At 37.8% G+C, this 23719-nt stretch overlaps 1 protein-coding gene across 1 annotated transcript in view; it reads right to left on the reverse strand.

Moving 5' to 3' along the window:
- The window catches only part of LOC140138080 (uncharacterized), a 41422-nt gene that overhangs the window by 11803 nt on the left and 5900 nt on the right, over nucleotides 1-23719 (reverse strand). Inside the window, exons 2-5 of the mRNA XM_072159952.1 lie at nucleotides 4266-4452; nucleotides 3410-3592; nucleotides 2198-2310; nucleotides 287-510 (exon numbers count right to left, since the gene is read on the reverse strand). Coding sequence (XP_072016053.1) covers nucleotides 287-510; nucleotides 2198-2310; nucleotides 3410-3592; nucleotides 4266-4452 — 707 coding nt within the window. The remainder of the gene's footprint in view (nucleotides 1-286; nucleotides 511-2197; nucleotides 2311-3409; nucleotides 3593-4265; nucleotides 4453-23719) is intronic.

A 23719-nucleotide genomic window follows, 5' to 3' on the forward strand; every position in this document is an offset into this window, starting at 1 on the left:
TGACTCAAGTAACACACCTCTGAACGTCTCTATAATTGAAATGCCCATTATAATTCCCTACTCCTTGACACATTTCTCATATCAACTAGTCCACATTCCAAATCTATATTCTGTATAAAGTAATTTTATACTTCCATTAGTTCCATAGCTAAATTTACACCCATCCCTGATATAAGTAGTTCATAATTTCTTTGTTAACCCTATCTGGATGACATCTAAGATCTGGAAGACTGCTATGCAAATACCAAATACATGTTTATTGAGGATTTACGCAAATTATATACACCAATAAACATTGAATAAAATTACCTGTCTTTCAATCAGTTTGTTGGTATAGTCATCAAGCAGATCATACATTTGACCATCGTCCCCTTCTGATGTGTTAAAAATGTACTGCGCTTGTCCCATGGGGGCGCTACGACCTGCATCTATAGAGAAGGCCCCTGTCTCTGAACACTCAAACATCCGAATACATGTCAGGGGCCATTGAGCTAGCAGTGATTTGGTTCGCTGAAAGACGATAAAATAGTATGAAATGATGAATAATCATAATATCATGTGATATAGAAGTTTGTCAAGTTATAGAGTTCTCAAATACTATGTACATTATCCCCAGACTAAAGAGGCTTTCACAAAAAAAGTACAACTTCAGGGAAATTATCTTACAATGTGTCCATCAAAATGAGACCCACATGATAAATCCACATGAAATTGAAACATGCATTTCCAAGTATTGGGAAATTAAATTATTCATAATTTTTCAAATCAATCAATCAGTGTATTTCTGATTTTTTTTTTCGAACACCTTATCTCTAACAGTGTCATAGCTAGACACAAATCATTTACACATGTGTAGTATGTTCCTTAGACATGAAAAACTACATTTTCAAAAGATGTCAAATTTTATATAGAGCTGTTAATAAAGTTTTAATGAACTCAGAAGGAGAGCGCATTCATACATTAATGAAGGCCATATATATTTTTATAGCAATATGAGGCAACAAGCAAGTATTTGAACTCATATGACACACAATTGATTCAAACGATTGGCAAACCTGAACATCTAGCTAAGATACTATCAATTAGCATTATTGGATGATAACACTTTAAGTATATGCAGTAGTGGCACCACAGGGGCACAAAGGGGAAAATACCCCCCCCCCAATTTCCTTCCCCCTAGCCAAACAATGACAAACTAGAATTTTGCGGTTCTTGACCTGCGCGGCTTTCGACGCGAAGCATCGACCACAATGCCTCCACCTTGACGCCCATCATTTTAACCAGTGCAATTTCACTTGACCCCAAAATGACCTTCACATTATTTGCCTCACTAAGGTGGCCGCTCCCACCAAATTTCATGAACCTGCAGCAGTCTAGTGATTTGACCCCAGATGACCCCAAAATGACCTTGACATTTTTGCCTTGTTTCAAAATTTCATGAACCTGCGACAATCTATGGCGATTTGACCTCGGATGACCTTAGATGACCCCAAAATGACCTTGACATTTTTTCTTCCTACAGTAGTCGTTCCCATCAAATTTCATGAACCTGCAAAAATATATGGCGATTTGACCCCGGATGACCCCAAATGACCTCACAATGACCTTGCGATTACGCACATTTTTCGCTGAAAAGCAAATCAGGTCAAGACCTCTGGCTGTGCTACTCTCTGACAAGTTTCATCACTGTAACTTGTACAGATTTCCAGATAATCTGTGCACAAGGTTACTTTGCTTGATATGCATAAATTATGCAAATTAGGTACTTAATTACCATATTTTGTGACGAAAACCTGCTAAAATTTGGAGACCACCAATTGCCATCCCTCCACCAAATTGCATCACTATATGCCTTACCAGTTCCGAGAAATTGCACTCGTAAGCTCGGACGGACGGACGGATGGACAGACAGATGGACGAACACACAGACAGACAGACGGACAACCCCGAAACATAATACCTCCGGTGGAGGCATAAAAATCAACAATTTAGGGTCAAAATGATCCTATTATGGGCCAAAATCACCAAATTTTAGGAAATTTGTCAAAATTAAAAATTTGAAAATTTGAATTTTTGCCCCCCCCCAATATTTGCTTTACCACCGGGGCTTTACCCCCGGGGCTTTACCCACCCTCACCAAAAAAAAAAATCACTCCCCCTCATAATTCCTGGTACCGACACGGCGTATAATATGTACCTTCAATGCTAGTGTTAGACCCCATGGTGATATGTGCAGTACACATTTGGATCCTTTTGCACCTATTCTTCTCATAGAGTCCGAGTCATCTGGCATGACCTCAAAAAAGTGACCTGTCAAATAACAACCAGAGATAACAATACTTACTACACAGCGTGACAGGAACTACCATTTCCATGTAAGGAAAGGTCAGCTGCATAAAACAATTAAACCAAAATAATAGGACACTACTAGCTTTTATTTATTAGGGTTTTTATAACACATCTAAGCATAAATTAATTTGAAGAGTGACTAGTGGGTGCTTACACTCGAGTTGATTCTGAGCGTGTAAATAAAAAGACTGTGTCTCATTCAGCCAGTGTTAAGGGGGTACTACACCCCTGCCCAAATTTGTGCCTATTTTTGCATTTTTCTTAAAAATTATAGCGCATTGGGGACAAGTAAGATATGTATATTATAGGGGAAAGGACTACAACTTCTGAGTTCTGCACTGTATATTTTATTTCAGCACAGACAATTACAGTTGTGGGGTTACAGTCAAAAATGAGGGAAACCAATATTTGATCAATAAATCAATAACTACTTGCTTTGAGTTGCTGAATATTCAGTACAGTAGTTGTAGTCCTTGCCCCTATAATATACATATCTTACTTGTCACAAATGTAATATAATTTTTGAGAAAAATGCAAAAAATAGGCATAAAATTGACCAAGGGTGTAGTACCCCCTTAAGTATGAATTAATGATGCATTCATACAAAATTTGATTTTAATTTACTGACTCAAAGAAGATATAGTCGATGTTAGTTCACTATTACCGAGTCATAGTCGAAAGTTGTGACTATCGGTAATAGTCGCGACTACCGGTAATAGTCGCGACTACAACTATTGGCAACATAGTCATGCATTCCTATTATTTAGTAAAATAAAACTTCTTGAATTACAATCGGAATCCAATTATATTACCCAACCAGCTACAAATTGAATGTACTGGTGCAATTGCTTTGTATTCGAAAAGAAATCATCAATGACTTTTGCCTAAACATACAGTATAGTGATACAGCAAAGGCAGTTGTTTAATGTTATTTGGGATGCAATTAAAATGGGCACATTCTGTTGAAGTAAAATTAATTTAACATTTCCTAAAAATATTATTTGGGGTTTTTAGGACATTCAAAACTCATTTCTTTTGCACATGATAAGGTGTTTCTTACCAGGAAAATCCATCCTGAGTTTGGTTTGAATCTGTGCATAAAACACCCATAAATCCATGATGGTCTCACTCTCAGCTTGAAGCCTGTACATTTCATCTGGTGTCTTCACTTCAAACACAAATGTCTTCCCTGATTCATCATGCTTCTTTTCTACCCTGTAATTTGGCCACAGTTTCAGAGATCCTGTAATAAGAAATGGTTTTTAGTAATCAATCATATGAACCAGAATTGGCCTACCTAGGGCCATCAACAATGTCCAATGTGGCCTGAGAAGAAGCTTCTTACAAACTAGAATTCAGGCCTGGGAGTGTGTTTTTGAAACATTATCTGTTTTTGGTGAAGGGAGGGTGTGGAACAGCTAAAAAAATCAGAAATTATCTAAACCATACATAGTTTTGTTCACAACAAGTGTAGAAAAAAAAAAATCTGGAAGTTGAACAAAAAATATCTGGAAACAGATTAAAATCTGGTCTCTCACACCCCTGTAGAATTATATCGTTCACAGAAGTAGCTACCGCAACAATGGTTTTTAAAAAACAAAGGTTTGTAAAACAAGAAAATTAATTATTATAAATGGGCAAAGAAAATAGGGCAAACTGCACAGCACAAGATGTGATCATACATGTGTATTCCAGTATATAATCTGTATACTATTCTACCAAGTTACAGCTATAATTAGTTGTTGTGTATACATGATTACCTATGTGGTTTTAGCCCATAGGCTTCATGTAGCTCTCTGTTTCAAGCCATGAATAAAAGAATCCACAAAACTGTTCAAAATGGTTATAATCAAGCAAAAATTAACTCTGGACACAAAAATAATCCCTTAATTCTTTTTTAAAGACACAACACTTACCTTTTGGATTTTCAGCCTCTCCTGTGCACTCCTTGTCATGGAATTCAAGATAAGGCACATCTCCTTCATCTTCTGTACGTTTCAGTAGTAGGAAGAATCTCTTCTTCCAATTGTTGCTAGAACGACTTAGGAAGCTGGTGCTTTTACGCGTGGTTGAGGCAGAGACACTACTCTTTTTCAACCACCCCTGTAAACAGATGAAAAAGAAACATTGCCATTCACAAATCTCAAAAACAATATGTCAAAAGTGATTCAACACCAGGTCTATCTCTCCTGATATGACTGTCCATATAAATGTACATTGTATGACTGATGTTCCTGAAGTTCACTTTTACCATGCCTCCCCCCTTTATGCTGCCACTAGGCCTACTGATTGGGCCTACTGATTGTCGGCCTATGTATTTTTTCACTTGGGCACACCTCCTCCCCGAGGCCTCATCTGAGTTTTCCTGAGACACTTTTTACATGTTTCTATTCTTAGCGTTAGCTCCTATTTTTTTCTTTGGTTACATGTATATCAGATCACCAGTATTTAAGTTGCATGCTCCCCCCTCTCATGTAAAATCTAAAACTTTTTTGACACCTGTTTTCAACAGTAGTGATATTCAGATTTCATTTGACAGCTTAACCATCGTGATATCTGGCATAGCGTCAAGCGTGTGCATGGGACCTTGTGCAAATAATACGCGCTGGACGGCTAGCAGTACGCTTAATTTGTAAAAGGGAATCTGAATAAGACTTTACACAGTTAATGATTGTAATACCTGAAAGTATGGTACGGTAGTACTGCATGTCTTACCCAATCTGCATCAGGGTTTGGAGACTCAGTTTTGGAGCCTACAATGTACCACTCAGATGCAATTTTAGCACCAGAGTCCACCACTCCAAAACTGCATCATTTTATTGAATTAATAGTCAAGAATTTGGTCAATTTTGGCAAAATTTCCAAATATGCCAGATTTTCATCAAATGCCACCCAGTGCTAAAAATATTCTAGCTACATTTGTACAACCCTAATCTGCATAAGGCTAATGAAAGTTGATTCCTTGTTTCCCGTTACCCTACTCTGCTCAAAACCAATTGCTGGCCAAATATTTCATTATTTTGAATAAAATGTTGATATCTAACAAACTTTAAGATACCAATAAATAATTGTGGTTTTAAATATATCATAAATCTCTTTCTGTTGATTTTTAGGGATTTTCTTTGCAGTAGGAGTATGGTATATGGTTAATAATGAATTAATAATGAATACCTACTCACTTCTCTGTCCCGCACTTTTTGATCTGCTCTGACATCCCATAAAAAAATTGTGAAACTTTTGATAATAGTTGTACAATCACCTTCATGTGGTTGTAAACTACATCTGTAACTACAAACTGTGATTTATCACATGTATACATGGGTAACAGATGCAATAATGAAATGGTATGAAATAATGAATAATGAAACATGAAATGGTCACCTACACAGTCATGAAAACTTGTGTAACGGGAAACAAGGAATTGACTTTCATTGGCCTAAAGTACAGGCTCATGGTTTTTAGTCAGAGTACAGGAAGAGTGCTTAAATTACTACTTTATAGTATAGGCCTACTCAGGACAAGGGCTTATGCAGCCAGTTGTGTCAGGGAGTGTTTTACACACCTAAATTTGTAAATACACACCCAGTTTTTTTCATTAAGGTGCGGGATTGTAACTATCTAAAATATCCTGACAAATATCCAATTAGCTTCAGCTATTAGCTATTAAGATATTTGGATATTATTAAAGGATATTATGGATAATTTGGATAATAGTTGCACCTACTGATATTTTGGATATTTGGATATTTTAGATAATTAGGATATGATAAAGGATATTATGGATATTTATATATTTCAGATATTTGGATATTTTAGATATTATGGCTAATTAAGATATTTTAGATATTTTGGATATTATTATGGCTAATTAGGATCATTTGGATATTTGTTATATTTTTCATATTATTATGTGTCATGAGGATAATTTGGATATTTCAGATATTTGGATATTTTAGATAATTTGGCTATTATTAGGGCTATTTTGGATAATTTGGATATTTTAGATATTTTGGATATTATTAGGGCTAATTAGGATATTTTGGATATTTCTGATATTTTTCCTATTATTATGTCTCATTAGGATAATTTGGATATTTGGATATTTTAGATAATTTGGATATTATTAGGGCTATTTTGGCTAATTTGGATATTTTAGATATTTTGGATATTATTATGGCTAATTAGGATATTTTGGATATTATTATGGCTAATTAGGATAATTTGGATATTTCTGATATTTTGGATATTATTATGGGTCTTTAGGATAATTTAGATATTTAAGATATTTGAATATTTTAGATAATTTGGATATTATTAGGGCTATTTTGGATATTTTAGATAATTTGGATATTATTAGGGCTATTTTGGATAATTTGGATATTATTATGGCTAATTAGGATATTTTGGATATTATTATGGCTATTTAGGATAATTTTGATATTTCAGATATTTTGTATATTATTAGGCCTATTTAGGATAATTTGGATATTTTGGATATTATGGCTAATTAGGATATTTTGGATATTATTATGGCTAATTTGGATATTTCTGATATTTTGGATATTATTATGGGTCTTTAGGATAATTTGGATATTTTAGATATTTGGAATATTATTAGGCCTATTTAGGATAATTTGGATATTTTGGATATTATGGCTAATTAGGATATTTTGGATATTATTATGGCTAATTAGGATAATTTGGATATTTCGGATATTATTATGGGTCTTTAGGATAATTTGGATATTTCAGATATTTGGATATTTTAGATAATTTGGATATTATTAGGGCTATTTTGGATAATTTGGATATTTTAGATCATTTGCATATTATTAGGCCTATTTTGGATAATTTGGATATTTTAGATATTTTGCATATTATTATGGCTAATTAGGATATTTTTCCTATTAGTATGGCCCATTGGGATAATTTGGATATTTCAGAAATTTGGATATTTTACATAATTTGGATATTATTAGGCCTATTTTGGATAATTTGGATATTTTAGATCATTTGGATATTATTAGGCCTATTTTGGATAATTTGGATATTTTAGATATTTAGGATATTATTATGGCTAATTAGGATATTTTGGATATTTATGATATCTTGGATATTATTATGGGTCTTTAGGATAATTCGCATAGTTCAGATATTTGGATATTTGAGATCTTTGGATATTTAAGATAATTTGGATATTATTAGGGCTATTTTGGATAATTTGCATATTTAGATATTTTGGATATTATTATGGCTAATTAGGATCATTTGCATATTTTTAATATTATTATGGGTCCTTAGGATAATTGGGATATTTCAGATATTTGGATATTTTAAATAATTTGGATATTATTACGGCTATTTTGAATCATTTGGATATTTTAGATACTTTGGATATTATTAGCCCTATTTTGGATAATTAGGATATTTGAGATATTTTCCATATTATTATGCCTAATTGGGATTATTTGAATATTATTAGGGCTATTTTGGATAATTTGCATATTTTGGATATTATTATGCCTAATTTGGATAATTTGCATATTTCAAATATTTTGATATTTTACATAATTTGGATATTTCTTATCTTTTTCATATTATTATGGGTCAGTAGGATACTGATATTTCAATATTTTAGATAATTTGCATATTATTATGCCCAATTAGGATAATTTGGATATTTCTGATATTTGGATCTTTTACATACAAATATGAGTCTTCAAATGATACATGTTTCTCTCATAGTTTTTGAAAATTTAATGTCCAATATTACACAACGTTTACAAATATGAGTCTTCAAATGATACATGTTTCTGTCATAGTTTTGGCAACTTTAATCTACAATATTATCATCATCACCATAAATACACTGACATGTAAAATACAATATGCGTCGTTCTTTACAAGTCTTTTCCAACTATACATGCTTTACCAAACTTTATGCATATGCAACTTTAATGTACAATATAGTATGCGTCGTTCTTTCAAAGTCTTTTCCAACTTTAATGCAGTGTTTCTGCACATCTCATGTATTTTGCTTACAACATGCATAATCATTAATATAATTATCATATTTTAACCACACTGGTATAATCAATTTCCAGCTGGAACTATCAATCTTTACTATATGCAACTTTAATGTACAATATAGTATGCGTCGTTCTTTCAAAGTCTTTTCCAACTTTAATGCAGTGTTTCTGCACATCTCATGTATTTTGCTTACAATATGCATAATCATTAATATAATTATCATATTTTAACCACACTGGTATAATCAATCATGGATGACAATATACATGATGAAGGCACTACAACATTTCCGGGAATATGCATCATCTATTATGCATAAGTGTATCTTTAATGCAGTGTTTCTGCACATCTCATGTCTTTACATCCAAAACTCTTGCATACACATTTACATGTCAGTGTATTTATGGTGATGATGATAATTAAAGTTGCATATGTATCAAGTTTCCTAAAGCATGTATACTTGGAAAAGGCTTTTAAATCACGACGCATATTGTATATGTCAGTGTATTTATGGTGCTGATGATAATATTGTACATTAAAGTAAACTTTATGCATATATGCAACTTTAATTATCATCATCACCCTAAATACACTGACATGTCAAATACAATATGCGTCGTTCTTTAAAAGTCTTTTCCAACTATACATGCTTTAGGAAACTTTATGCATATGCAACTTTAATGTCTACTATAATATCATGCGTCGTTCATCAAACAACTATATATAACTACATTAACACTGTTCATCAACATACAATTACCATACTAAAATACTATTATGAAATATAAGGGGACATGTATGATATAGACTGTTAATTAAATGTTACATGCTTCACATGCATATAATTTACAGTGTTTCTTAAATGCAAATGCAGATTTAGTGCACTTCTCTTGCATACAGATCCAATACTTATCAAATGTGACATGATTGTCATGCATACACATAGCTCAACTATTATGCAATAACACATCTGTCCATTATTATGATGCATGACAATCAACTATTATGCATTAGTGTATCTTTAATGCAGTGTCTGTGTACATCTCATGTCTTTTGTTTACATCCAAAACTCTTGCATACAGATACATCAACAACTTTGATTGTAAAACAACATGCATAATGATTAATATCATATTCATATTTTGACCCCACTGGTATAATCAATTTTAAGCTGGAGCTATGAATCTTTGAGTATTTATATCATTTTATCTACTTCCAAAACTTATGAAATGTTACATGATTGTCATGCATACAGATAGCTCAACTAATATGCAATAACACATAATTAAAGTTGCATATGTATAAAGTTTCCTCAAGCATGTATACTTGAAAACACTTTTAAACAACGCGCATATTGTATTGTACATGTCAGTGTATTTATGGTGATGATGATAATATTGTACATTAAACTAAACTTTATGCATATGCAACTTTAATTATCATCATCACCATAAATACACTGACATGTAAAATACAATATGCGTCGTTCTTTAAAAGTCTCTTCCAACTATACATGCTTTAGGAAACTTGATGCAATATCCAAATTAACAGATATTTTGGCTAATTTAGATAATAGCTAAATAGCCGATATTATATACTTCATTAATATATTCTTGTTCATTGATTGGTTAAAAGTGGATCACATGACCAAAAATAGTTCTACCATCAGCACTCCTATCCGTAATTCATAACCTCATTAATAAACGCGATGCGTGCGATCCAATCATATTTTATTATTTGCAAAACGCGAACGCAAATCGAGGTCATTAATATCTCACAATTGACCGCAAAATGCGTAATTGTTCCAATGTCGCACACAATTGACTTCTGCGCGCGGTATTGTGCGTCCAACAAACTGCGTGGCGCTGGCTGTCGTATTTGGATTGCGCGCTACCATATTTGCACAGATTCTGATACGCACTTTTGTTATTGGTCGTTCTGTTTTAGCCTGATCGATTTTTGGAAAGGGAAGATGTAAAAATCATCTATTTTTATAAACTTTTGAGCAAAATTTTGTGTTATTTTGTAAGGTGAAGAGTTTAAAGTGACGGTTATGAATGAGGTTAATAACTTTGCATCGGTAATATATCGGGCATTGTGAAAAATCTAAACATTTTGCTTTGGACCTCGGAATATCCTCGGGGCTGCGCCTCGGGATATTCCTCGGTTCCAAAGGCAAAATGTTTAGATTTTTCACAATGCCTCCAAATAACCGGCGCGCAGTTATTAACCTCTAAATAGTACCTCTAAGCCGTAAATAGTATTTTCAATGTCCCGGATGAGCCGTAAATAGTACCTCCAAGCCGTAAATAGTACTTTTGACCATGCCTTCAGCGTGCGCGCGTTCCATGCGACGGAACAGTTCACGCACGCGAAACTGCCATAGCGTGATTTCTCGCTGCTGTAATTGGTTAGCCCGATTTTAGCCTATTCGATTTTCTTGAAGGGCAAAATATAGATTGTGCTTATATTGGTCGTGCTGTTCACTCAGGATAGAAGCTGGAGAGTCAAAAAGTCATTGAACAAAGAATATATTAATGAAGTATATAAAACAAATATATACTGCCTTTATTCGAAGTTCTGGTTAAAACTATGGTCCCTCGTTGAGATCAATTAATACTATTTTCCTTGGGGCTGCGCCTCAGGAAAATAGTACCATTGATCTCACCTCGTGCCCATAGTTTTAACCAGAACCTCTCATGGCAGTATATATTTGCATAATATCTTAATATCCATCACTTACTAAGTCAAAAAATTTAAATTTTATAAGTTCCTAATATACAAATATCTGATATAGCGGATATTTTAGCTAATATCCAAATTAGCAGATATTTTGGCTAATTTAGATATTAGCTAAATAGCCGCTAATATCTTAATATCCATCACTTACTAAGTACAAACATTGATAAATTTTTCTTTTTTCCTAAGTCCCTAATATACAAATATCTGATATAGCGGATATTTAAGCTAATATCCAAATTAGCTGATATTTTGGCTAATTTAGATAATAGCTAAATAGATAATATCTTAATATCCATCACTTCCTACGTTAAAAAAATTTCAATAAAAATTTTAATAAGTTCCTAATATACAAATATCTGATATAGCGGATATTTTAGCTAATATACAAATTAGCCGATATTTTGGCTAATTTAGATAATAGCTGAATAGCTTCTAATATCTTAATACCCATCACTTACTAAGTCAAAAAATTTAAATTTAAATTTTATAAGTTCCTAATATACAAATATCTGATATAGCGGATATTTTAGCTAATATCCAAATTAGCAGATATTTTGGCTAATTTAGATAATAGCTAAATAGCCGCTAATATCTTAATATCCATCACTTACTAAGTCAAAAAATTTTCAATCAAAATTTTATAAGTCCCTAATATACAAATATCTGATATAGCGGATATTTTAGCTAATATCCAAATTAGCAAATATTTTGGCTAATTTAGATAATAGCTAAATAGCTGCTAATATCTTAATATCCATCACTTACTAAGTCAAAAAATTTAAATTTAAATTTTATAAGTTCCTAATATACAAATATCTGATATAGCGGATATTTTAGCTAATATCCAAATTAGCAGATATTTTGGCTAATTTAGATAATAGCTAAATAGCTGCTAATATCTTAATATCCAACACTTACTAAGTCAAAAAATGTTCAATCAAAATTTTATAAGTCCCTAATATACAAATATCTGATATAGCGGATATTTTAGCTAATATCCAAATTAGCAGATATTTTGGCTAATTTAGATAATAGCTAAATAGCTGCTAATATCTTAATATCCATCACTTACTAAGTCAAAAAAATTTCAATCAAAATTTTATAAGTCCCTAATATACAAATATCTGATATAGCGGATATTTTAGCTAATATCCAAATTAGCAGATATTTTGGCTAATTTAGATAATAGCTAAATAGATAATATCTTAATATCCATCACTTCCTACGTTAAAAAAATTTCAATAAAAATTTTAATAAGTTCCTAATATACAAATATCTGATATAGCGGATATTTTAGCTAATATACAAATTAGCCGATATTTTGGCTAATTTAGATAATAGCTGAATAGCTTCTAATATCTTAATACCCATCACTTACTAAGTCAAAAAATTTAAATTTAAATTTTATAAGTTCCTAATATACAAATATCTGATATAGCGGATATTTTAGCTAATATCCAAATTAGCAGATATTTTGGCTAATTTAGATAATAGCTAAATAGCCGCTAATATCTTAATATCCATCACTTACTAAGTCAAAAAATTTTCAATCAAAATTTTATAAGTCCCTAATATACAAATATCTGATATAGCGGATATTTTAGCTAATATCCAAATTAGCAAATATTTTGGCTAATTTAGATAATAGCTAAATAGCTGCTAATATCTTAATATCCATCACTTACTAAGTCAAAAAATTTAAATTTAAATTTTATAAGTTCCTAATATACAAATATCTGATATAGCGGATATTTTAGCTAATATCCAAATTAGCAGATATTTTGGCTAATTTAGATAATAGCTAAATAGCTGCTAATATCTTAATATCCAACACTTACTAAGTCAAAAAATGTTCAATCAAAATTTTATAAGTCCCTAATATACAAATATCTGATATAGCGGATATTTTAGCTAATATCCAAATTAGCAGATATTTTGGCTAATTTAGATAATAGCTAAATAGCTGCTAATATCTTAATATCCATCACTTACTAAGTCAAAAAAATTTCAATCAAAATTTTATAAGTCCCTAATATACAAATATCTGATATAGCGGATATTTTAGCTAATATCCAAATTAGCAGATATTTTGGCTAATTTAGATAATAGCTAAATAGCTGCTAATATCTTAATATCCATCACTTACTAAGTAAATGATTGGACAAAAAATTTTCTAAGTCCCTAATATACAAATATCAGATATTTTAGATAATATGAGATATTATGATACACAAAAATAGCCAAATAGCCAAAAACAACCTTGTAACTATCTAAAATAGCAGATTTTTCACCCTATACTACAACACACAAATTAGCCAAATTATCTAAAAATAAAAATAAAAGTTACAATCCCGCACCTAACTCGTTTTTTTCCACATGGCCTGTACTTCGTACAAAAATCTTTCATTGACACACCCAGATTTTTGAATTTACAGTTACACACCCTGTACACCCCTGCCAATTTTTGTGCCTATTTTTGCATTTTCTCAAAAATTATAGCGTATTAGTGACAAGTAAGATATATTATAGGGGCAAAGACTACAACTACTGCACTGGAAATTTTATTTCAGCACAGACAACAGTTGTGGAGTTACAGTCAAAAATGAGGGAAAACCAATATTTGATAAATAAATCAATATCTACTTGACTTGAGTTGCTGAATTTTCAGTGCAGTAGTTGTAGTCTTTGCCCCTATAATATACATCTTACTTGTCACCAATGCGCTATAATTTTTGAGAAAAATGCAAAAATAGGCACAAAATTGGCCAGGGGTGTAGTACCCCCTTAAATCCTACCTTAGTAAGAAGACCTTGACTCAGGATCTGGATTTTCAACCACCATTACTTTACATGTAGTTAGCTAGACAAGTGTTTTGGGTCACCTACATGTAACTGCACGTTATTCTCATACTGTACATGTACCCTGCTACCAGTGTTCGAAATATGCCTCAAAAAGTTACAGGCCAGCCGGGCTTACTCTTAAAAAGTTACCGGCCAGCCGTGCCGGCAACTAGATGCCAGGCAGAAAAGTTACCGGCCAGGCCAAAAAGTTACAGGCCAATGGCCGGCTGACCGGCCCTATTTCGAACGCTGCCTGCTACCAAAATAGTTTTGAGTGCTAAAACTATTTTAGTTTAGGATTTCCGCTTCCCTCCCGGCTTCCCTAGCCTTGAAATTTACCGGAAGCAGGAGGCTAGGAGCAATTTGTTTTGAACATTGCTCCTGGTTCACTAGGATTTTACAAGAACCAAGAACAATTTCAGAATATGAGGCAAAACTAGCTCAGAATTTTTTTTATTTTCTTTATTAGTTTATCATCTTCTTAGTTCTTTAGCCAGCCGCGAAGACGAAGTGGTAGGTTTTGATGTGATGGGTCGCATATTTACAATTTGTGACGGGATTCGAAATATTAAATATTATTATTTAGTATCCTTTTAATTTTATTATCCAAATCACGAAGCGCGCCTTTTTAAAGGCTAATTTTCGCTTTGCATTACGTCATTATCAATCAATCAATTAACTGGTAATACGCCTCGCTGATTGGCTGCTTACCATGCGTCGCCGAGTGGAAATTTCCCCACCCGGTGATGATCGTTCTAGGTAATTATATTTCTCTTGTTCTTTCGTTATTCTTTTATTATTTTTTATTATTATAAATGGTTCTGGGAATTGAATCATTCCAACTCAACTTAGATTATTATGTATAGAACACGAGAGGTGATTTGGGAGTCGTGGAATTAATTTTAGGATGTATTTTGAGCAATTTTGTGTGAGCAATTGGTGATGCTTTGTTGTTTTATTTTCCGTGTGCGTGTATAATGAAAGCATAGCATCTCTGCACATTTCTTATCGGTTTTGGCCACAAATTCACCCCCAAAATCATGCTTTATCGTGTTCGTATTTCAAAATCATATGTTTTAAACAATATAGTATTCCTTGCTGCTCGCTTTGATACGCAACAGAATTTTCTAGGTAAAGCGGAAAGAGAGAAATGGCTGATTTAGTTCGTCTATCTTAGATTATTTTGTAATTAAATTTATTTGGGTTCCATTATTGCTGTCTTGGTGGCCCGGCTTGGCGTGACGTGCAAGATTGTGCATATCAATGAGGTCAAAGGTATACGTCACCGCTGGCGCATTACTAGGTAGCACATATACATGTACATGCGCTAATTATGCTACTCGGGTTTTCCCGAATATTATTTTGGATCTTGGATTTAATTAATTATTTGAGATGGCGAGTTGCGTATAATATTAATAGGGTTTATTATATTTTCGCGTTGTATTATTTTCGTTTGGAAAATAATACTCTCACTCTCTTTCTCATTGTTCACAATTTATTAGGTGTTTATTTATATTGTCTGACTTTTGACATTATTCATGATTATTAGTATGCAAACATTGTAGCCTCAGCTAAAAGCATTTGTTTAATAACGAAATTACATTTTGTCTAATTATAGAGGCTTTAACATTTGGATCAGAGTATTCATGTGAAACTCACGCAAGTCACACCCAGATACTATTTTAAATTAATTAGGTCTTTATTACAAAACATGTCGTGTGCAGGGCCTATGATCTTATTTTGGCCTATAAATTGTGTGAAGTATATTTAAATATTCATGTATTTTTATTTTTATAATATGTGGATGTTAAGTGCTCACGGAAAGTTATTGGTAAGATGATATGGTATATTTTTATCATTGTTATGTGTGATTTCAACAGACATTGTGTTGTGGTTACGTGCACGTGTATGTTTGCTTTTCAGTGCGGGAGAGAGAGAGGAGCACGGAGCAAGGAGCACGGATCCATAAAAGAGGAGGAAGTCCAAGGGGCCCATGCAGTAGCGTGGCGCAGCCCAGGACACATCATCGGGGAATGTAGAGAGAGGAGGTCTGGGGGCCTAATTACTGTGGGGAGCAATATTTAGCGAGTTAATGGTAGCAGAGAGGAGGGCTGGGGGCCTAATACAGCGGAGAGTGATATTTGGAGAGTTAAGGGTAGTAGAGAGGAGGAACACGTCGGGTAGGACTGGTGTCCTGGTTCTCACGTGGACTGGTGTCCTGGTTCTACGTGGACTGGTGTCCTGGTTCTACGTGGACTGGTGTCCTGGTGCAACGTGGACTGGTGTCCTGGTGCAACGTGGGTTGGTGCCCTGGTACTGCGGGTATATGGAGGAGTTTGACTAGTCCGAGTTGGGTGATGGAGGAGTTTGACTAGTCCGAGTTGGGTGATGGAGGAGTTTGACTAGTCCGAGTTGGGTGATGGAGGAGTTTGACTAGTCCGAGTTGGGTGATGGAGGAGTTTGACTGGTTCGAGTTTGGGTGATGGAGGAGTTAGTCGGTCCGAGTTGTGAGTGATGGAGGGCCTGAGCTTTGAGTGATGGAAGTAGTTGACCAATCCAAATCCTGAGTGGTGGAGGTAGTGACAAGGCCTAATGGTATAGTAGGGCCTAATGGTTTGTATAGTGCTATTGTTTATAACACATAGTCTGTTGAAATCTATATTGTTGTTTACCATGTCGTAATTTTAAGAGTAATGATGCATAGGGATACATACGTCATGTATCGTAAAGATACATACATATGTCATCTTTTATGTATTGTTGAAAATCTGGTCTGCACCTAGAGGGGAGCCTCTATGTGCAAATTTTCAATTGCGTTCAAAAACTAAATATTAATATGTGCCAATGCATACTGGTATGTCATTTGCATGTATTATACCTATTGGCATGCGCCGCGTGGGGCCATGCTGCCCAATTTTCAGATGCCAATAGGTAGTTGTGTTTTATATCATATTTGTCAAACTTTGTGATGATATCTTGCCACTACATGCTTGCATGTCGTACGCAAGTGTCGTGGAGATTAGCATGGCGCTTCTCGGGGCTACTATGCCCAAATTTTCATTTTGTACTAAATAACTTAGATTTTTGTAGGCCAAACATGTTTATATAATTATATTAACACATTTTTCTTATTCACTCCGGTGATGATCGTTCTAGATTCTGGCGTGGTGTATTTTAGCATGTAATTTGGCCCGGGTTTACCAATCAGATTGTTGCCGTTGTGTAGCGTGCTATTGGTGGTACGGCAACTTGTGTTTACTGTTACCTGCTGCCCGGTTATTGTGGCGCGTGAGACAGCCTGCTGGCCAGATTAAAAGCTGATGTTGATCAATATGTGAGATGGTATTACTTTGTGGAGATAAAGTGTATTTTGGAAGCCGTAGTATGTTATACAGATAAGACAAGTACCACGAATAAAACAGTAATACATTGTTGAAGTAAAACGAGGTGTCGCTGCAGTTCTTTGAGGTCCATCACAGTCTCCTCCAGCCCATAGCCGGATTCTATCTCCGGCCAGCCCACCTATCCTGCCACTTGCTAAGTACCTAGCCGCCCGGTCCCGTCACAAGTGGTGGCAGCGGTGGGATTTGTTTGAGATTAGGAGGAGTTGTGAGTTAGATGGACCCGGAAACTGCGGTGGTGTAAACGGAGAGTAACAAGTCGAGAAAGTTGAGCAAATAGTAAACCCGGAGTCGTGGAAGACCGTGAATGTAAAGAGAGTCGAAAGAGCAAGGTGAAGTAACAATAGAGGAACAGTGAGAGTATTGAGCAATGTCGGGAGGTGAAGTAGGAAAAGATGGAGGTAGCCCTGGATGGAAAGAGAAGTGGGAAGGGCCTCGGCCCGGTGATAGTAATGCATTGGAGTTAAAGTCAACGGAGGGCAAGGTTGAACCAGAGCAACGGGAGGAGGCAGGTAGTAATGAAAGTGATATTGAGAGTGAGTCCGGGAGTGGTTCAGGCGCTGTTAGTGACTCTGATATGTGGGATGAACCTGATGATAGAGGGCTAAAGGCTGCACGTTCTAAGAATATAACTCGGAAACGAAGGGATAGTACTTCTGAGGAAGGAGACAGACTCAGAAGAGAGAAGTAGAACGGTTGCAAAAGAGAGGTAGAAGAAAGACTGAAATGTGTCTGAGGAAGAAGCACATGGTAGTGATGCAGAGATTAAGGGTGATGGTGCTAAACAGGAGCGAAGAGAGAGACGGTACAACCTTAGATCTAGGGGATCTGAGAAGATGGCGGCAAGGTTGGAGGCAAGTGAAGATGGTGACTTTCAAGAGCGAGGTGCCCTGGTGAGAGGACCAGGTGCTATGATGCTTGGTGTGAGTAGTAGAGATTTTGACCAAGAGTTGATGGAGAACCATCAACGCCACCAGTCGAAACTGGCAGAGCTGGATAGGGTCAAGCGTGAGCAGGAGAAGGAACTCGCTGATCGGCGATGGGAGGTGGAAGTGAAGCGAAGAAGTATTGAGGATGAAAAAAGGGCTTTTGAGGAAGCAGCTCGGGATGTGCAAAACCTGGAGATGGCACGAGGAACGGGAAAGAGAACAATTAGAGAAAAATGCACGAGCGGAACGGGTGGTGCAAGAACTAAAGGCTGAAGCCCGAAGGAAGGAACAGGAAGCAAAGAAGTTGGAAGAGAGGGTACAGGAATGGCAGATGAGAAACCAAAAAGTGTGGTTGATGGAACAAGAAGCGGAAGAGAGAGAAAACCGAGCCCAGGAGCGTCTTAGAAAGCAGGATGAGTGTGAGAGGATGGAACGAGAGATGGCGAGAAAACGCGAGGAAACTGCAATAGCACAGCATGAAGAATGGCAGAGGAAAGAATTCCAAGAATGGGGAAAGAACACTGAAAATCAGGCACTTCAAATAGAAATTGAGGGTCTGGACCGAGAGAAAGAACTCCGAGTGGCAAAATTGCGAGCACTGCAAGAGAGGGAGCGTGAGCAAAAGTACGGGCCTGTGAATATGGCATGGCCATCCAGAGACGGGGTGGAAGTAGGCTGTCAGACGGATGATTCGAATTCAGGAGAAGAAGTGAGACGGCAGTCTAAGAGACAAAGGCGGCGGGGTAGAAGAAAAGGACACAAGGATAGTGACACTGCAGAACAAAGCCAACCGCCACCCTTAAGGCGCGATAAGAGGCTGAAGGGGAAAAGCCAATTTGAGGCCAAGTTTGGATCCCTTTCGGGAAAGGCAAATGAAAAGGGCACTGTGCATGGCCAGGAGACTAAGTCAGGCCAAGCTGTAGATAAACAGTCTAAGAAGCAGAAGAATAAGGTACAAATATGTTCGAAGAAGTCACAATTGGCTAGCGAGACTGAAACTAGCAGTGAAAGGGAATCGGAGTCTAACTTTAGGCCTAAATCGTCTTCCAAGAGAGCATCGGTGTCAAAGAAGAAGAAAGCGATAGAAGTAGAGAGTGAAACTGAGAGTAGCAGTAGCAGTGGGAGTGGGAGTGACTCTGACACAGTGTCCGAAAGTGATGACAATCGTAATAGAGTCAGCAAAAGGGCTAAAAAGAGCACGTCAGCGGTAAAGCTTCTGAGAGAGTCCAAGGGGTCTAGTGACGATGAGACTAAAGCTTCCTCAGGAGTAAAGTCAAATAAAAAGAAGCCTTCAAAGGGGAAGAAGTCGCGGGGAAGGAAGAAAAATAAACCTGCATTGACATCCACGGATGAGTCCACCAGTGCAGACGACACAGTTAAGAAACGAGGAAGTATGAAGCCCCCAAAGTTCAATGGGAAAGGCTCATTTAAGGACTTTGCCGCCCAGTTCGATGCGTGTAGAGACTACAACGGCTGGTCAGATAGGGAGGCAGCCTTCCAGATGTTTTCTTGTTGCCAAGATGAGGCACTGGCCACGCTGAATGTGAATGATATTAATCCACGTGAGGCTCGTTATGCCAAAGTAGTGAAAGTGCTTAAGCGAGAGTTCGGTCCACGTGAGTGTCCCGAGAATTACTTCCTGTCTCTGTCTCGGCGTGAGCAAAAGCAAGGAGAGAGCCTCCGTGAACTGGGGAAGCAAATAAAAAGACTTGTGGAGTTGGCACACCCGACGTCTGAGAAGGCGGAGAAAGATTACATAGCTAGAGAGCATTTCAAGAGGGCGATAACTGATACAGAGTTGCGCAAGGAACTCTTCCGGTCGACCCCTAAAACTCTGGTGGATGCTATAGGGCTTGCTGAGAATGTGGAGTCATTCTGCAAGACAGAACAAACCGGGTCGTGGGAAGCAGGTTGGCTATAGTAGAATAGCGAGTGAAGAGAGAGACTACTCACCCAGAGATTCTGAAGTGAGTGAGTTGATTGCACGTGTGAGCGAGATGGAGCGTGACTTGAGGTCAGTTAAGCAAGCCAGACCCGAAGTTGCCTCTGGTAGGGGAGAGAGAAGTGATAGTCTTGGATACCAGAGTCAAGATGAAATGGTGAGGGTCTTGCTAGAGAAGGTGGAAGGAATGGAGAAGACGATGAGTGGTGTGAGCCAAGGTCCAGTTAATAAGGGTCCTCGGCCATCTCCTGCAGCAAAGTCACAGCAACCACCGCCAAATGGTAGAGCGAGTCCGCGTTCTCCAGCTCGTCAAGACTTCCCACGGAGATGTTTCAAATGTGGAGAGCCAGGGCATATGCAGAGGTCCTGTCCCCAGCAAGCTGGTGGAAGGGTAGACCAGTGGAGTGAGTGTCGCAATTGTGGAGGCCGTGATCATATTTGGTGGCAATGTGAACGCCTGTTGGCATGTTTTGAGTGTCATCAGGAAGGACACATGTATCGGAATTGCCCTGCAAGATGGCAGGGAAACGAAATGAGGCCAAACCAAAGGTCCTGGGGGAGGCCACCTATGAGGAGGGACCAAGGCTGGAGACCGAACCAATTTGCTATGAGACAGGGGAACAACCAGAGTCAGACACCGGGGAGGCCGAACTTCTCACGGACATAAGAGAATTCGCCTTGGGGATAGGGGAGAATGAGCCCGGGGAAATAAAGGATCTATGGGTTTCAACGGTCATACAGGGAGAGAGAGTAATGCTTTGTGTTGATTCAGGGGCCTCCAAAGTAACATTAACACCAGAGCAGTACCGCCAGATCCGCAGGCGAGACGACCACCATTGAAAGAAGAGAAAGTATACTTGCGACAGGCTGATGGGTCCAGAGTACAGATAATGGGATCAGCCTATATGGAAGTGCAAGTTGGTAGTCATATTGAGAGTGTGCCAGTCTACGTTGCACAAGTCAGCGATAACTTGCTGGGAACGAATTTTCTGAGGAAGTGCGGAGCTAAGATAGATTTTGATAGTCTGCAGCTGATAATTCGTGGCGAGAGAGTGGATTGTCGCACAAAAGATGACAAACCATTGTATTCAAAGCTGGTTACGTCATCAGAGATTCGTGATACCTGCAGAACATGAAATGGTGGTCCCTGCATGCTTGGCTGGTAACAGGAGAGGTAGCATGATGTGCTTGGTGGAACCCATAGATCAGGGGATAGAAGATGATGACTTGATGGTAGCCCGAGCCGTAGTAGACGCTAGCTCGGAGATCATACCCGTGAGAATTATGAATTTGGGCTCAGAAGAAAAGGTGCTTAAGGCGGGAAAGGTAGTTGCCCGTTTGCTCCAGATTGAGGAAGAAGATGTGGAAGTTGAATGCGAACAGTCGGCACGCAGATGTGAAGAAGTGAGCGAGCGGAAGTGGAACTTCCAGAGCACCTGAAAGAATTGTATGAACGGTGTGCCACTGACTTAGAGCCTGAGGGGAAGAGACAGATTTTCGAGCTACTCGTCAAGTATCAGGACATATTCTCGAGAGGCGAGTATGACATAGGGCGTACCAAGTTGGTGCAACATAGCATTGACACACAGGGTGCCCAGCCTATTAGACAGCCATTGAGACGCTCTTCACCTGAGCAGAGGACAGAAGTTGAGAGACAGGTGGCTGAGTTATTAGACAAGGGTCTGATACAACCTTCTGATAGTCCGTGGGCAAGTCCGGTGGTTCTTGTGAAGAAGAAGGATGGGTCAAAGAGGCTGTGTTTAGATTATAGGAAATTGAACGAAGCTTCCGTCAAAGCGCTTACCGCCTCGCGGATTGACGACTCGCTCGATGCGCTAGGAGAGGCGAAGTTCTTTTCTACTTTGGACCTTGCGTCAGGCTACTGGCAAGTAGAGCTGGACGAAGATGCCCGTGACAAGTCTGCATTCAGGACAACAAGTGGCCTGTATTCCTGGAATGTACTTCCCTTTGGGTTGTGTAATGCACCTGCCACATTTGAGAGGTTGATGGACAATGTGCTGGCAGGCCTGCGTTGGGAAGCGTTACTGGTCTACCTAGATGATGTCATTGTATTTGGCCGTACAATTGAGGAGTCCCTGACAAGGCTGTCCTCAGTGTTTGACAGATTTGGGAGTGCCGGGCTGAAGGTCAAGCCAAGCAAATGTTCCCTACTGCAGAAAGAGGTCCGGTATTTGGGACATATTGTGTCCGAGAAGGGGATACACACAGACCCGGACAAGATAGAAGCCGTGAAGGACTGGCCGACTCCGGTTACACAGACACAAGTCCGTAGCTTCCTGGGACTAGCGTCATATTATCGGCGATTCATACGTGATTTTGCTGACACGGCTGCACCATTGCACAAGTTGACAGAGAAAAGTGCAAAGTTCCAGTGGAATGAAGATTGTGAGAAAGCTTTTGGCACATTGAAGGAAGCATTGATAACGGCACCAGTTCTTGCTTACCCTAAATCAGCAGGACAGTACATCCTGGACACAGATGCAAGTAATTTTGCAATCGGGTGTGTACTGTCACAAGAGCAAGAAGGAGAGGAGAAGGTGATTGCATATGGTAGCAAGTCACTGAAGAGAGCTGAGAGGAACTACTGTGTGACGAGGCGAGAGCTGCTAGCAATTGTGGAGTTCTTGAAGAAGTACAGACATTACTTGGGAGGGGCCAAGTGAAAGTGAGGACAGATCACAGCTCCTTAAGGTGGTTGTCGAACTTCAAGAATCCTGAAGGCCAACTCGCCAGGTGGTTAGAAGTAGTGCAAAGCTTTGATCTCTGCCTTGAGTATCGCCCTGGTAGGCGCCACCAGAATGCAGATGGCTTGTCCAGGCGCCCAGGTAAACAGTGTGGTCGATGGGAAGGGCAGATGGCCAAAGAGGCAGAAGAAAGCCAAAGACAGGAGGCGGAAGTTGAGGAGGCTGAGTTAGTAGAGACAAATGAGGTTCCTATGGCCACGAGTGAAATTGGGACCCAGACAGAGCCAGAACTCGAGCTGGAAAGTCGTGAGGGGCTGAAATTGCCCAAGTCAGCACTGAAAACGAGTATAGTAGCGGTGGAGAGCACACTCTTGAGGTTGAAGGAGTTGGTGTTATGCTGGACACACCAGTGACAGAAGCAGCGGAGAACAGTGACACTGAAGTATGGCTAAGGCATATCACTACCATGCCTGAAGTTTCTCTTACTTCTATCCGAGAAGCTCAGATGGCTGATGAGACTATGTCACCCATTATAGTGTTGAAGGAATCTGGGGTGAACGACCCAAATGGGAAGACGTTGCACATCAGTCAGCTGCACTAAAGACATACTGGGGCCAGTGGGACATGTTGACGGTGAAAGAGGGTGTCCTTCTGAAGCGATGGGAAAGTGACGATGGCAAAGAATTCAAATGGCTACTAGTGCTTCCGAAGTCATTAAGGAGGAAGGCACTTGATGCACTGCATGCATCGAAGACTGCAGGCCATCTGGGTAGAGAGAAAA

The sequence above is a fragment of the Amphiura filiformis genome, chromosome 17 (genome assembly GCF_039555335.1).
Source record: "Amphiura filiformis chromosome 17, Afil_fr2py, whole genome shotgun sequence".
Classification (NCBI taxonomy): Eukaryota; Metazoa; Echinodermata; class Ophiuroidea; order Amphilepidida; family Amphiuridae; genus Amphiura; species Amphiura filiformis.